Below are 14485 nucleotides of genomic sequence, written 5' to 3'. Positions count from 1 at the left end.
TGGGGACATTGGGGACACTGGGGCCAGGAGTGGCTCAAGGTGGGGACACCGGGGGTGTCAGGTGACACTCGGGTGTCACTCAGGTGTCACTCAGGTGACAGGTGTCACTCAGGTGGTTCCAGGTGTCACTCGGGTGTCACTCAGGTGACAGGTGTCACTCAGGTGTCACTCAGGTGGTTCCAGGTGTCACTCAGGTGTTACTGAGGGGTCAGGTGACTCAGGTGTCACTCTGGTGTCACTCAGGTGTTACTGAGGTGTCAGGTGACTCAGGTATCACTCAGGTGACACTCAGGTGACAGGTGTCACTCAGGTGTTACTGAGGAGTCAGGTGACTCAGGTGTCACTCAGGTGTCTCTCAGGTGTCACTCTGGTGTCATTTAGGTGTCACTCAGGTGTTACTGAGGTGTCACTGGGGTGTCAGGTGACAGGTGTCACTCAGGTGTCACTCAGGTGTCAGGTCACTCGTGTCTCCGTTGTCACTCAGGTGTCACTGAGGTGTCAGGTGTCACTCAGGTGTCACTCAGGTGACTCAGGTGTCAGAGGTGTCACTCAGGTGTCGCTCAGGTGTCACTCAGGTCATTCAGGTGTCACTCATGTGACTCAGGTGTCAGAGGTGTCACTCAGGTGTCACTCAGGTGACGCTCATGTGTCAGGTGTCACTCAGGTGTCACTCAGGTGTCACTCAGGTGACTCAGGTGTCAGAGGTGTCACTCAGGTGTCACTCAGGTGTCACTCAGGTGTCACTCAGCTGTCACTCAGGTGATGCTCAGGTGTCACTCAGGTGTCACTCAGGTGATGCTCAGGTGTCACTCAGGTGTCACTCAGGTGTCACTCAGGTGTCGCTCAGGTGACGCTCAGGTGACTCAGCTGTCACTCAGGTCATTCAGGTGTCACTCAGGTGACTCAGGTGTCAGAGGTGTCACTCAGGTGTGTCACAGGTGTCGCTCAGGTGTCACTCAGGTGTCACTCAGCTGTCACTCAGGTGACGCTCAGGTGTCCCCCAGGTGGCCCTGCGCTCGCTCCCCGAGGAGGCGGTGAAGGAGGCCCTGGAGTACAAGGTGCTGCAGGTGTCACTCAGCTGTCACTCAGGTGTCACTCATGACTCAGGTGTCACTCAGGTGTCACTCAGGTGTCAGGTGTCACTCAGGTGATGCTCAGGTGTCACTCAGGTGTCACTCAGGTGTCGCTCAGGTGATGCTCAGGTGTCACTCATGTGACTCAGGTGTCAGAGGTGTCACTCAGGTGTCACTCAGGTGTCACTCAGGTGACGCTCATGTGTCAGGTGTCACTCAGGTGTCAGCTGTCACTCAGGTGACGCTCAGGTGTCCCCCAGGTGGCCCTGCGCTCGCTCCCCGAGGAGGCGGTGAAGGAGGCCCTGGAGTACAAGGTGCTGCAGGTGTCACTCAGCTGTCACTCAGGTGTCACTCAGGTGTCACTCAGGTGTTACTCATGACTCAGGTGTCACTCAGGTATCGCTCAGGTGTGACTCAGGTGTCATGCAGGTGACTCAGGTGTGGCTCAGGTGTTACTGAGGGGTCAGGTGATTCAGGTGTCACTCGCTGTCACTCAGGTGTCACTCAGGTCATTCAGGTGTCACTCAGGTGTCATTCAGGTGTCACTCAGGTGTCACTCAGGTGTCACTCAGCTGTCACTCATGACTCAGGTGTCATTCAGGTGTCACTCAGGTGTCACTCAGCTGTCACTCAGGTGTCGCTCAGGTGACGCTCAGGTGTCACTCATGACTCAGGTGTCACTCAGGTGTTACTGAGGTGACTCAGGTGTCACTCAGGTGTCATTCATGACTCAGGTGTCACAGGTGTCACTCAGGTGTCACTCAGGTGTCACTCAGGTGACGCTCAGGTGTCCCCCAGGTGGCCCTGCGCTCGCTCCCCGAGGAGGCGGTGAAGGAGGCCCTGGAGTACAAGGTGCTGCAGGTGTCACTCAGCTGTCACTCAGGTCATTCAGGTGTCACTCAGGTGTCACTCATTACTCAGGTGTCACTCAGATGACACTCAGGTGTCAGAGGTGTCACTCAGGTGTCAGCTGTCACTCAGGTGACGCTCAGGTGTCCCCCAGGTGGCCCTGCGCTCGCTCCCCGAGGAGGCGGTGAAGGAGGCCCTGGAGTACAAGGTGCTGCAGTCGCAGTTCTCGCTGCTCTACCACGAGAGCCTGCAGGTGAAGACGCAGCTGGACGAGGCGCGGGCGCTGCTGCTGGCCACCAAGAACAGCCACCTGCGCCACATCGAGCACATGGAGGTGGGACCCGCCGGCCCCGGTGTCCCCCAGGTGTCCCCCGGGGGTCGCCGAGGGGTCGCGCTCGGTTCTGGGGCGATTCGGGGTCGTTTGGGGTCGTTAAAATCCCAGGAATTTCAATCCAAGATGGCCGCCGGCGCCATTTTGCAGAATTTGAGGTGGCGCTTGATGTCCCCAAGATGTCCCCATGGTGTCCCTGGGGGGTCACGTTGGGTTTTGGGGTCACGTTGGGGTCATTTGGGAACATTTTGGGGTCACTAAAATCCCAGTATTTCCAATCCAAGATGGCCACCAGCGCCATCCCATAATTCGTCGTGCAAAATGGCCGCTGGCGCCATTTTGAGCAGGTGGAGGTGGCTCCTGATGTCCCCAAGTGTCCCAAGGGGGTCCCATGAAGTTTTGGGGACGTTTTGGGGACATTTGGGTCATTAAGTCCCAATAATTTTGATCCAGTGTGGCCACTGATGCCATAAATCCCATCATGCCTCATCCAAGATGGCTGCCGGTGCCATAACTCCCATAATGCCTCATTCAAGATGGCTGCCAGTGCCGTAAATCCCATCATGCCTCATTCAAGATGGCTGACGGTGCCGTAAATCCCATAATGCCTCATCCAAGATGGCAGCCGGTACTACAAATCCCACAATGCCTCATCCAAGATGGCTGCCAGTACTACAAATCCCATAATGCCTCATTCAAGATGGCTGCCGGTGCCGTAAATCCCATAATGCCTCATCCAAGATGGCTGCCGGTACTACAACTCCCACAATGCCTTATTCAAAATGGCAGCCGGCACTACAAATCCCACAATGCCTCATTCAAGATGGCAGCCGGCACTACAAATCCCATAATGCCTCATCCAAGATGGCAGCCGGTACTACAAATCCCATAATGCCTCATCCAAGATGGCAGCCGGTACTACAAATCCCACAATGCCTCATTCAAGATGGCAGCCGGCACTACAAATCCCACAATGCCTCATTCAAGATGGCAGCCGGCACTACAAATCTCATAATGCCTCATCCAAGATGGCAGCCGGTACTACAAATCCCACAATGCCTCATTCAAGATGGCAGCCGGCACTACAAATCCCATAATGCCTCATCCAAGATGGCAGCCGGTACTACAAATCCCATAATGCCTCATCCAAGATGGCAGCCGGCACTACAAATCCCATAATGCCTCATTCAAGATGGCTGCCGGTGCCGTAAATCCCATAATGCCTCATCCAACATGGTAGCCGGTACTACAAATCCCACAATGCCTCATCCAAGATGGCAGCCGGTACTACAAATCCCACAATGCCTCATTCAAGATGGCTTCCGGTACTACAAATCCCACAATGCCTCATCCAAGATGGCTGCCAGTACTACAAATCCCACAATGCCTCATCCAAGATGGCTGCCAGTACTACAAATCCCATAATGCCTCATCCAAGATGGCTGCCAGTACTACAAATCCCATAATGCCTCATCCAAGATGGCTGCCAGCACTACAAATCCCACAATGCCTCATCCAAGATGGCTGCCGGTGCCATAACTCCCGTGCAGCCCCAAAATTCCTGAATTTCCCGAAAATTCCCCAAATTCCCCCAAAATTCCCAAATTTGGCTCCTGCCGAGCTCCGAGCTGGGCTGCAGGAGCTGGAGCTCACCTGGCCCCAAAAATTCCCCCAAAATCTTGGGAAAATCCTTTAAAAAAATCCCCCAAAATTCCTTAAAAATCCCGGGAAATCACTAAAAATGGCAAAAAAAAATCTCAAAAAATGGCGAAAAAATCCCAAAAATTCCTTGAAAATCCCAGAAAATTTTAGAGAATTTCTGTTAAATTTTGGGAGAAAAGAGTCCGAATGAGTGTAGAGAAAAATAACAAAAGAATTGTAAAAAAATCAAAGAAAAATGGGGGAAAAATGGCGGAAAATCATGAAAAATTGCCAAAAAATCCCAAAAAAATGCCAAAAAATATCCCAAAAATTCCTTTAAAATTCCAGAAAATTTTAGGGAGTTTCTGTTAAATTTTGGGTCAAAAGAATCTCAATGAGCGTAGAAAAAAATACCAAAAAAATTGTAAAAAAATCAAATTAAAATGGGGAAAAAATGGCGGAAAATCACCAAAAATGGCAAAAAAATCACCACAGAAAATGGCAAAAAAATTCCCAAAAATTCCTTTAAAAATCTCGGAAAATTTTAGGGAATTTCTGTTAAATTTTGGGAAAAAAAACTCAATGAGTGTAGAGAAAAAATAGCAAAAAATTGTAAAAAAATGGAAGAAAAATGGGGAAAAATGGTGGAAAATCATCAAAAATGGCAAAAAATCACCAAAAAATGGTGTAAAATATCCCAAAAATTCTTGAAAATTCCTTTAAAAATCCCAGAAAATTTTAGGGAATTTTTGTTGAAATTTGGGGAAAAAAAAACTCAATGAGTGTAGAGAAAAAATAGCAAAAAATTGTAAAAAAATGGAAGAAAAATGGGGAAAAAATGGCGGAAAGTCATCAAAAATGGCAAAATAACCCCACAGAAAATGGCAAAAAAATTCCAAAAATTCCTAATAATTCTTTTAAAAATCCTGGAAAACTTAGGGAATTTTTGTTAAATTTTGGGAAAAAGAATCTCAATGAGTGTAGAGAAAAAATAGCAAAAAATTGTAAAAAAATGGAAGAAAAATGGGGAAAAAATGGCGGAAAATCATGAAAAATTGCCAAAAAATCCCAAAAAAATGGCGGAAAAATTTGGGAAAATTGGGGAAAATTCGGGAAAATTGGGGAAAATTTGGGAAAATTCGGTGAAATTGGGGAATTGCGGCAATGGCGGCCTTGCCGTCCCGCAGAGCGACGAGCTGGGCGTGCAGAAGCGGCTGCGCACGGAGGTGATCCAGCTGGAGGACACGCTGGCCCAGGTGCGCAAGGAGTACGAGATGCTGCGCATCGAGTTCGAGCAGAACCTGGCCGCCAACGAGCAGGCAGGTGAGGGCACAGCTGGCACGGGTGAGGGCACAGCTGGCACCCCAGGTGAGGGCACAGCTGGCACGGGTGAGGGCACGCCTGGCACCCCAGGTGAGGGCACAGCTGGCACCCCAGGTGAGGGCACAGCTGGCACCCCAGGTGAGGGCACAGCTGGCACCCCAGGTGAGGGCACAGCTGGCACCCCAGGTGAGGGCACAGCTGGCACAGGTGAGGGCACAGCTGGCACAGGTGAGGGCACAGCTGGCACCCCAGGTGAGGGCACAGCTGGCACCCCAGGTGAGGGCACAGCTGGCACAGGTGAGGGCACAGCTGGCACCCCAGGTGAGGGCACAGCTGGCACCCCAGGTGAGGGCACAGCTGGCACAGGTGAGGGCATTGGGCAGGTGAGGGCACAGCTGGCACCCCAGGTGAGGGCACAGCTGGCACCATCGGTGAGGGCATTGGGCAGGTGAGGGCACGCCTGGCACAGGTGAGGGCACAGCTGGCACAGGTGAGGGCATTGGGCAGGTGAGGGCACAGCTGGCACGGGTGAGGGCACAGCTGGCACCCCAGGTGAGGGCACAGCTGGCACGGGTGAGGGCATTGGGCAGGTGAGGGCACAGCTGGCACCCCAGGTGAGGGCATTGGGCAGGTGAGGGCACAGCTGGCACCCCAGGTGAGGGCACAGCTGGCACCCCAGGTGAGGGCACAGCTGGCACGGGTGAGGGCATTGGGCAGGTGAGGGCACAGCTGGCACCCCAGGTGAGGGCACAGCTGGCACCCCAGGTGAGGGCATTGGGCAGGTGAGGGCACGCCTGGCACCCCAGGTGAGGGCACACCTGGTACAGGTGAGGGCATTGGGCAGGTGAGGACACCTGGGCATACCTGGGCAGGTGAGGGCATATCCAGGCAGGACATGGCAGGTGAGGGCACAGCTGGCACAGCTGGGATACACCTGGGGGCACCTGGGCAGGTGAGGACACAGCTGGGCACACCTGGGGCATCTGGGAGGTGCCATCTCACCTGTGTGCTCTCACCCGCCTCACCTGGTGGGTCTCACCTGTCCCTCACCTGTCTCACCTGTCACCTGTAACTCACCCGTGTCTGAGCTACATCACCTGTCCCTCACCTGTCCCTCACCTGTCCCTCACCTGTCACTCACCTGTCTCACCTGTCCCTCACCTGTCTCACCTGTGCCTCACCTGTCCCTCACCTGTCCCTCACCTGTCACTCACCTGTCTCACCTGTCCCTCACCTGTCTCACCTGTGCCTCACCTGTGCCTCACCTGTCCCTCACCTGTCACTCACCTGTCCCTCACCTGTCACTCACCTGTCTCACCTGTCCCTCACCTGTCTCACCTGTGCCTCACCTGTGCCTCACCTGTCCCTCACCTGTCACTCACCTGTCCCTCACCTGTCACTCACCTGTCTCACCTGTCCCTCACCTGTCTCACCTGTGCCTCACCTGTCTCACCTGTCCCTCACCTGTGTTTGAGGTGTCTCACCTGTCCTCACCTGTTCCTCACCTGTCCTCACCTGTCCCTCACCTGTGTTTTAGGTGTCTCACCTGTCCCTCACCTGTCTCACCTGTCACCTGTAACTCACCCGTGTCTGAGCTACATCACCTGTCCCTCACCTGTCCCTCGCCTGTCTCACCTGTCCCTCACCCATCTCACCTGTGTCTCACCTGCCTCACCTATCCCTCACCTGTCTCACCCTGTCCCTCACCTGTCCCTCACCTGTCCCTCACCTGTCTCACCTGTGTCTCGCCTGTCTCACCTGTCTCTCACCTGTCTGAGCTCACCTGTCTGGTCTCTCCTGTGTCTCACCTGTATCTTAGCTCTCACTTATTTCTCACCTGTCACCTGTCTCTCATCTGTAATTCACCTGTGTGGTCTCCCCTGTCTGGTCTCCCCTGCGTGGTCTCCCCTGCGTGGTCTCCCCTGCGTGTTCTTGTCTGTTTCTCACCTGCGTGTTCTCCCTGCGTGGTCTCCCCTGCGTGGTCTCCCCTGCGTGGTCTCACCTGCGTGTTCTCACCTGTGTGTTCTCATCTGCGTGGTCTCACCTGTCTGGTCTCCCCTGTCTGGTCTCCCCTGCGTGTTCTCCCCTGCGTGTTCTCACCTGCGTGGTCTCCCCTGCGTGGTCTCACCTGTGCATTCTCACCTGTTTCTCACCTGTGTGGTCTCCCCTGCGTGGTCTCACCTGTGCGTTCTCCCCTGCGTGGTCTCACCTGTCTGTTCTCACCTGTGCGTTCTCACCTGTCTGTTCTCACCTGTGCGTTCTCACCTGTCTGTTCTCACCCGCGTGGTCTCCCCTGCGTGGTCTCACCTGTCTGGTCTCCCCTGCGTGTTCTCACCTGCGTGGTCTCCCCTGCGTGGTCTCACCTGTGCATTCTCACCTGTTTCTCACCTGTGTGGTCTCCCCTGCGTGGTCTCACCTGTGTGTTCTCTCCTGCGTGGTCTCACCTGTCTGTTCTCCCCTGCGTGTTCTCCCCTGCGTGTTCTCACCTGTGCATTCTCCCCTGTCTGGTCTCACCTGCGTGTTCTCACCTGTGCGTTCTCACCTGTCGGGTCTCACCTGCGTGTTCTCCCCTGCGTGTTCTCCCCTGCGTGTTCTCCCCTGTCTGGTCTCCCCTGCGTGTTCTCCCCTGCGTGTTCTCCCCTGTCTGGTCTCCCCTGCGTGTTCTCCCCTGCGTGGTCTCACCTGTGCGTTCTCACCTGTGCGTTCTCACCTGCGTGGTCTCCCCTGCGTGGTCTCCCCTGCTTGGTCTCCCCTGCGTGTTCTCCCCTGCGTGGTCTCACCCGCGTGGTCTCCCCTGCGCGTTCTCCCCTGCGTGGTCTCACCTGTCTGGTCTCCCCTGCGTGTTCTCCCCTGTGCGTTCTCCCCTGCGTGGTCTCACCCGCGTGGTCTCACCTGTGCATTCTCCCCTGCGTGGTCTCCCCTGCGTGGTCTGCCCTGCGTGGTCTCACCCGCGTGGTCTCCCCTGCAGGCCCCATTAACCGGGAGATGCGTCACCTGATCAGCTCCCTGCAGAACCACAACCACCAGCTCAAGGGCGACGTGCAGCGCTACAAGCGCAAACTGCGCGAGGTGCAGGCCCGAGATCAACAAGGTGGGCGGGGCCTCGCCGGCGGGGGGCGGGGCCGCAACAAACCCGGCTTTAAGGGGGCGTGGTCCCTTTAAGAGGGGTGTGGGCACTTTGAGTGGGTGTGGTCATTACAGGAGTGGGTGTTGTTCCTTTAAGAGGGGTGTTGTCTCTTTAAGGGTGGGTGTGGTCTCCTTAAGAGGGTGTGGTCCTTTAAGAGTGGTTGTTGTTCCTTTAAGAGTGGGTGTTGTCTCTTTAAGAGTGGGTGTGGTCTCCTTAAGAGGGTGTGGTTCTTTAAGAGTGGGTGTGGTTTCCTTAAGTGGGTGTGGTCATTTCAGGAGTGTCTGTTGTTCCTTTAAGAGGAGGTGTTGTCTCTTTAAGGGTGGGTGTGGTCTCCTTAAGAGGGTGTGGTCCTTTAAGAGTGGGTGTTGTTCCTTTAAGAGGGGGGTGTTGTGTCTTTAAGAGTGGGTGTGGTCTCCTTAAGAGGGTGTGGTCCTTTAAGAGTGGTTGTTGTTCCTTTAAGAGGCGGTGTTGTCTCTTTAAGAGTGGGTGTGGTCTCTTTAAGTGGGTGTGGTCCTTTAAGAGTGGCTGTTGTTCCTTTAAGAGGGGGTGTGGTGTCTTTAAGAGTGGATGTGGGTCTCTTTAAGTGGGTGTGGTCCTTTAAGAGTGGGTGTTGTTCCTTTAAGAGTGGGCGTGGTCCTTTTAAGAGTGGGTGTTGCCCTTTTAAGGATGGGTGTGGTCCATTTAAGGGGGGTGTGGTTTAAGAGGAGCTGTTGTCTCTTTAAGAGTGGGTGTGGCCCCTTGAAGAAAGGGGTGTGGTCACTTTAGGTGAGTCGTGATCCCTTTAAGAGTGGGTGTGGTCCTTTCAAGAGTGGGTGTGGTCCCTTTAAGAATGGGTGTGGTCACTTTAAGACTGGGTGTTGTCCCTTTAAGGATGGGTGTGGTCCCTTTAAGAGTGGGTGTGGTCACTTTGGGTGTGGTCATTTCAAGAGGGGATGTTGTCCCTTTAAGGATGGGTGTGGTCCCTTTAAGAGTGGGTGTGGTTCCTTTAAGAAAGGGGTGTGGTCACCCTAAGTGGGGTGTGGTCTCTTTAAGAGTGGGTGTGGTCTCTTTAAGATCATATGATCCCTTTAAGGAGCTGTGGCCATTTTGAGTGGGTGTGGTCTCTTTAAGAGTGGGTGTGGTCACTTCAAGAGTGGGTGTGGTCTCTTAAAGAGGGAGTGTGGTCACTTTAAGAGTGGGTGTGGCACTTTGATGACAGGGGCGTGGCTTAAAGGGGCGGGGCATTAACCGAACCAGGGCAAACTGCGCGAGTTGCGGGCCGAGATCAACAAGGTGGGCCGGGGGCCTCGACTGCGGGGGCGTGGCCACAACAAACCCGGGGGGTGTGGCTTTAAGGGGGCGGTTTCTCGGAGAAAGGGGTGTGGTCACTTTGGGTGGGTGTGGTCCCTTTAAGAGTGGGCGTGGTCACTTCAAGAGTAGGCATGGTCCCTTTAGAGGGGTGTGGTCCCTTTAAGAGGGGGTGTGGTCCTCTCGAGGGGGTGTGGTCTCTTTAAGAGGGGGTGGAGCCAGAGGGGTTTCTGTGATGGAGGCGTGGCTCCTTTAAGAGGGGGCGTGGTTATTTTAGGAGAGGTGTGTTCTGTTTACAAGTGGGCGTGGCTCCTTCAATGGGGGTGTGGTCTCTGTAAGAATGGGTGTGGTCTCTAAGAGTGGGTGTGGCCTCTTTAAGAGGGGCGTGGTACATTTAGAAGTGAATGTGGTCCCTTTAAAAGTGGGTGTGGTCACTAAGAGGGGGCGTGGTCCCTTTAAGGGGTGTGGTCTCTTTAAGGGGGCGTGAGTCCTTTTGAGAGGGGCGTGGCCCCTCTTAAGACTGGATGGGTGTGGTTTAAAGGGGCGTGGCTTGTAAAAAAAAGGCTGTGACCCCTTTAAGAGTGGGTGGGTGTGGCTTAAAGGGGCGGGGCTTCCTTTAAAGAGGGGTGTGGTCCCTTTAAGAGCAAAGGTGAGATTTACGTGGGCGTGGCCCCTTTAAGAGAGACTTTGATGGGTGTGGTTAAAATGGGCGTGGCCCCATTTAAATGGGGTGTGTCCCCTGACTCCTCCCCCTTTTCTCTTTTAGCTCCGCCTCCAGGCCAGCGGCGCCCCGCCCCCACCCAGCCCCGCCCCTCCCCCACCCCCTCCCCCCTCCTCCTCCAGCTCCTCCTCCTCCTCCTCAGGCCCCGCCCCTCCTCAAGCTCCGCCCCTCCCCCGGAGGAAACCCCGCCCCCCCACCCCGGCCCCTCCCCCCTCCGATGACAAAGAGGGCGTGGCCTCCTCCGGCCCCGCCCCTTCCCAGGACCCTCCCCCCCAAACCCGCCCCTCCCCCGCCCAAGGAAGAGGAGGAGGAACCCCCGGGCCCCTCCCCCACCCCTAACCCCGCCCCCCAGGCCCCACAAGCCCCGCCCCCTCCCAGGCCGCCGGCCCCCGCCCCCTCCCAGGCCCCGCCCCGAGCGGGGGGTGGGGGGAGGGGCGCGGGGGGAGGGGCGGGAGCGGCCCAAGGGCGGGGCCGAGGAGGGCAAGAAGAAAGACTCGGAGGTGCTGAAGCAGCTGAGGGCGGAGCTCAAGTGAGTGGGGGCGGGGCCATGCAAATGAGATGCTAATGAGGGACGTGGGCGGGGTTCCGGGGGCGGAGCTGAGAGGAACTGGGGGGATTTGGAGGGAAACTGAGGGAGGTTTAAGGGGATTTTTGGGGGAATTGGGAGGGGTTTGGGGAGGGTTTAAAGGTGTGTTTATGCAAATGAGATGCTAATGAGGGGCGTGGGCGGGGTTTTGGGGCGGAGCTGAGAGGAGCTGGCGGGATTTGGAGGGAAACTGAGGAAGGTTTAAGGGAATTTTGGGGGGAATTGGGAGGGGTTTTGGGCGGTTTTAAAGGTGTGTTTATGCAAATGAGATGCTAATGAGGGGCGTGAGCGGGGTTTTGGGGCGGAGCTGAGAGGAACTGGGGGATTTGGAGGGAAACTGAGGGAGGTTTAAGGGAATTTTGGGGGGGTTGGGAGGTGTTTTGGGTGTTTTAAATGTGTGTTTATGCAAATGAGATGCTAATGAGGGACATGGGTGGGGTTTTGGGGCGGAGCTGAGAGGAGCTGGGGGGATTTGGAGGGAAACTGAGGGAGGTTTAAGGGAATTTTTGGGGGAATCGAGAGGGGTTTTGGTGGTTTTAAAGGTGTGTTTAAATGAGATGCTAATGAGGGACGTGGGTGGGGTTTTGGGGCGGAGCTGAGAAGAACTGGGGGGATTTGGAGGGAAACTGAGGGAGGTTTAAGGGAATTTTGGGGGCTTGGGAGGGGCTTGGGGAGGGTTTAAAGGGGTGTTTATGCAAATGAGATGCTAATGAGGGACGTGGGCGGCGTTCCGGGGCGGAGCTGAGAGGAACTGGGAGGATTTGGAGGGAAACTGAGGGAAGTTTAAGGGAATTTTGGGGAATTGGGAGGAGTTTTGGTGGTTTTACAGGTGTTTATGTAAATGAGATGCTAATGAGGGACGTGGGCGGTGTTCCGGGGGCAGAGCTGAGAGGAACTGGGGGGATTTGGAGGGAAACTGAGGGAGGTTTAAGGGAATTTTGGGAGCTTGGGAGGGGATTGGGGAGGGTTTAAAGGGGGTGTTTATGCAAATGAGATGCTAATGAGGGACGTGGGTGGGGTTTTGGGGAGGAGCTGAGAGGAACTGGGGGAATTTGGAGGGAAACTGAGGGAGGTTTAAGGGAATTTTGGGGGAATTGAGAGGGGTTTGGGGGGTTTAAAGGTGTGTTTATGCAAATGAGATGCTAATGAGGGGCGTGGGAGGGGTTCCGGGGCGGAGCTGAGAGGAACTGGGGGGATTTGGAGGGAAACTGAGGGAGGTTTAAGGGAAATTTTGGGGGAATTGGGAGGGGTTTGGGAGGTTTTACAGGTGTTTATGCAAATGAGATGCTAATGAGGGATGTGGGCGGGGTTTTGGGGCGGAGCTGAGAGGAACTGGGGGGATTTGGAGGGAAACTGAGGGAGGTTTAAGGGAATTTTGGGGAATTGGGAGGAGTTTTGGGTGGTTTTACAGGTGTTCATGTAAATGAGATGCTAATGAGGGACGTGGGCGGGGTTCCGGGGCGGAGCTGAGAGGAACTGGGGGGATTTGGAGGGAAACTGAGGGAGGTTTATGGGAATTTTTGGAGGAATTGGGAGGGGTTTGGGTGTTTTAAAGATGTGTTTATGCAAATGAGATGCTAATGAGGGACATGGGCGGGGTTTTGGGGCGGAGCTGAGAGGAGCTGGCGGGATTTGGAGGGAAACTGAGGAAGGTTTAAGGGAATTTTGGGGGGAATTGGGAGGGGTTTTGGTGGTTTTAAATGTGTGTTTATGCAAATGAGATGCTAATGAGGGGCGTGGGCGGCGTTCTGGGGCGGAGCTGAGAGGAACTGGGGGGATTTGGAGGGAAACTGAGGCAGGTTTAATGAGGCAGACACAGGAAATTAAATTCGGGGTCAATTTTTGGGCCCTTTAGTGCCAATTTTGGGGGATTTGGGTTGAAACAAAAGGGGTGGAGCCAAATGGATGGGCACTGTGATTTTTGAATATGCAAATGAGATGGAAATGAGATGCAAACTCAATGTGGAAGGGACAGGAAATTAAATTCGAGGTCAATTTTTGGGGCCCTTTAGTGCCAATTTTGGGGGGTTTGGGTTGAAACAAAAGGGGAGGAGCCAAATGGATGGGCGTGATCCGTATAAATATGCAAATGAGGTGGAAATGAGATGCAAACTCAATGAGGAAGGGACAGGAAATTAAGTTCGAGGTCAATTTTTGGGGCCCTTTAGTGCCAATTTTGGGGATTTTGGGTTGAAACAAAAGGGGTGGAGCCAAACGGATGGGCGTGATCCGTATAAATATGCAAATGAGATGGAAATGAGATGCGGGCTCTGTGAGGAAGGTGCAGGAAATTAAAATTGGGGCCGATTTTTGGGGCCCTTCGGGGTCAATTTTTGGGGGTTTGGGGTGAAATTAAAGGGGTGGAGCCAAATGGATGGGCGTGGTGGTTTTTGAATATGCAAATGAGACGGAAATTAGGTGCAGGTTCTTTGAGGAAGGCAAAGGACATTGAATTTGGGGTTGATTTTTGGGGTCCTTCATGGCCAATTTTGGGGGTTTTGGGTTGAAATAAAAGGGGTGGAGCCAAATGGATGGGCACTGTGATTTTTGAATATGCAAATGAGGTGGAAATGAGATGCAAGCTCAATGAGGATGGGACAGGAAGTTAAATTTTGGGTCGATTTTTGGGGTCCTTCATGGCCAATTTTGGGGGATTTGGGTGGAAACAAAAGGGGTGGAGCCAAATGGATGGGCACTGTGATTTTTGAATATGCAAATGAGATGGAAATGAGATACAAACTGAATGCGGAAGGGACAGGAAATTAAATTCGAGGTCAATTTTTTGGGCCCTTTATTGCCAATTTTGGGGGTTTTGGGTTGAAACAAAAGGGGTGGAGCCAAGTGGTGGGCGTGGTGGTTTCTGAATATGCAAATGAGATGGAAATGAGATGCAAGCTCAATGAGGAAGGGACAGGAAATTCACCTCGGAGTGGATTTTTGGGGTCCTTTAGTGCCAATTTTGGGGGTTTTGGGTTGAAATTAAAGGGGTGGAGCCAAATGGATGGGCACTGTGATTTTTGAATATGCAAATGAGATGGAAATGAGATGCAAACTGAATGCGGAAGGGACAGGAAATTAAATTCGAGTTCAATTTTTGGGGCCCTTTAGTGCCAATTTTCCGGGATTTGGGTTGAAACAAAAGGGGAGGAGCCAAATGGATGGGCGTGATCCGTATAAATATGCAAATGAGGTGGAAATGAGATGCAAACTCAATGCAGAAGGGACAGGGAATTGAATTCGAGGTCAATTTTTGGGGCCCTTTAGTGCCAATTTTGGGGGTTTTGGGTTGAAATTAAAGGGGGTGGAGCCAAATGGATGGGCGTGGTGGTTTTTGAATATGCAAATGAGACGGAAATTAGGTGCAGGTTCTTTGAGGAAGGCAAAGGACATTGAATTTGGGGTTGATTTTTGGGGTTTTTCACGGCCAATTTTGGGGGGATTTGGGTTGAAACAAAAGGGGTGGAGCCAAATGGATGGGGCACTGTGATTTTTGAATATGCAAATGAGGTGGAAATGAGATGCAAACTCTATGAGGATGGGACAGGAA

The 14485-nt window shown here is 53.7% G+C and overlaps 1 protein-coding gene across 1 annotated transcript in view; it reads left to right on the top strand.

The window, feature by feature from the left end:
- The window catches only part of LOC137466706 (E3 ubiquitin-protein ligase BRE1B-like), a 115304-nt gene that overhangs the window by 65108 nt on the left and 35711 nt on the right, over window positions 1-14485 (top strand). Inside the window, exons 10-15 of the mRNA XM_068178389.1 lie at window positions 2077-2256; window positions 5082-5217; window positions 8186-8286; window positions 9596-9616; window positions 10398-10583; window positions 10655-10881. Coding sequence (XP_068034490.1) covers window positions 2077-2256; window positions 5082-5217; window positions 8186-8286; window positions 9596-9616; window positions 10398-10583; window positions 10655-10881 — 851 coding nt within the window. The remainder of the gene's footprint in view (window positions 1-2076; window positions 2257-5081; window positions 5218-8185; window positions 8287-9595; window positions 9617-10397; window positions 10584-10654; window positions 10882-14485) is intronic.

This window comes from Anomalospiza imberbis, unplaced genomic scaffold (assembly GCF_031753505.1).
Source record: "Anomalospiza imberbis isolate Cuckoo-Finch-1a 21T00152 unplaced genomic scaffold, ASM3175350v1 scaffold_43, whole genome shotgun sequence".
Lineage (NCBI taxonomy): Eukaryota > Metazoa > Chordata > Aves > Passeriformes > Viduidae > Anomalospiza > Anomalospiza imberbis.
This window is presented reverse-complemented; position numbering and strand designations above follow the sequence as displayed.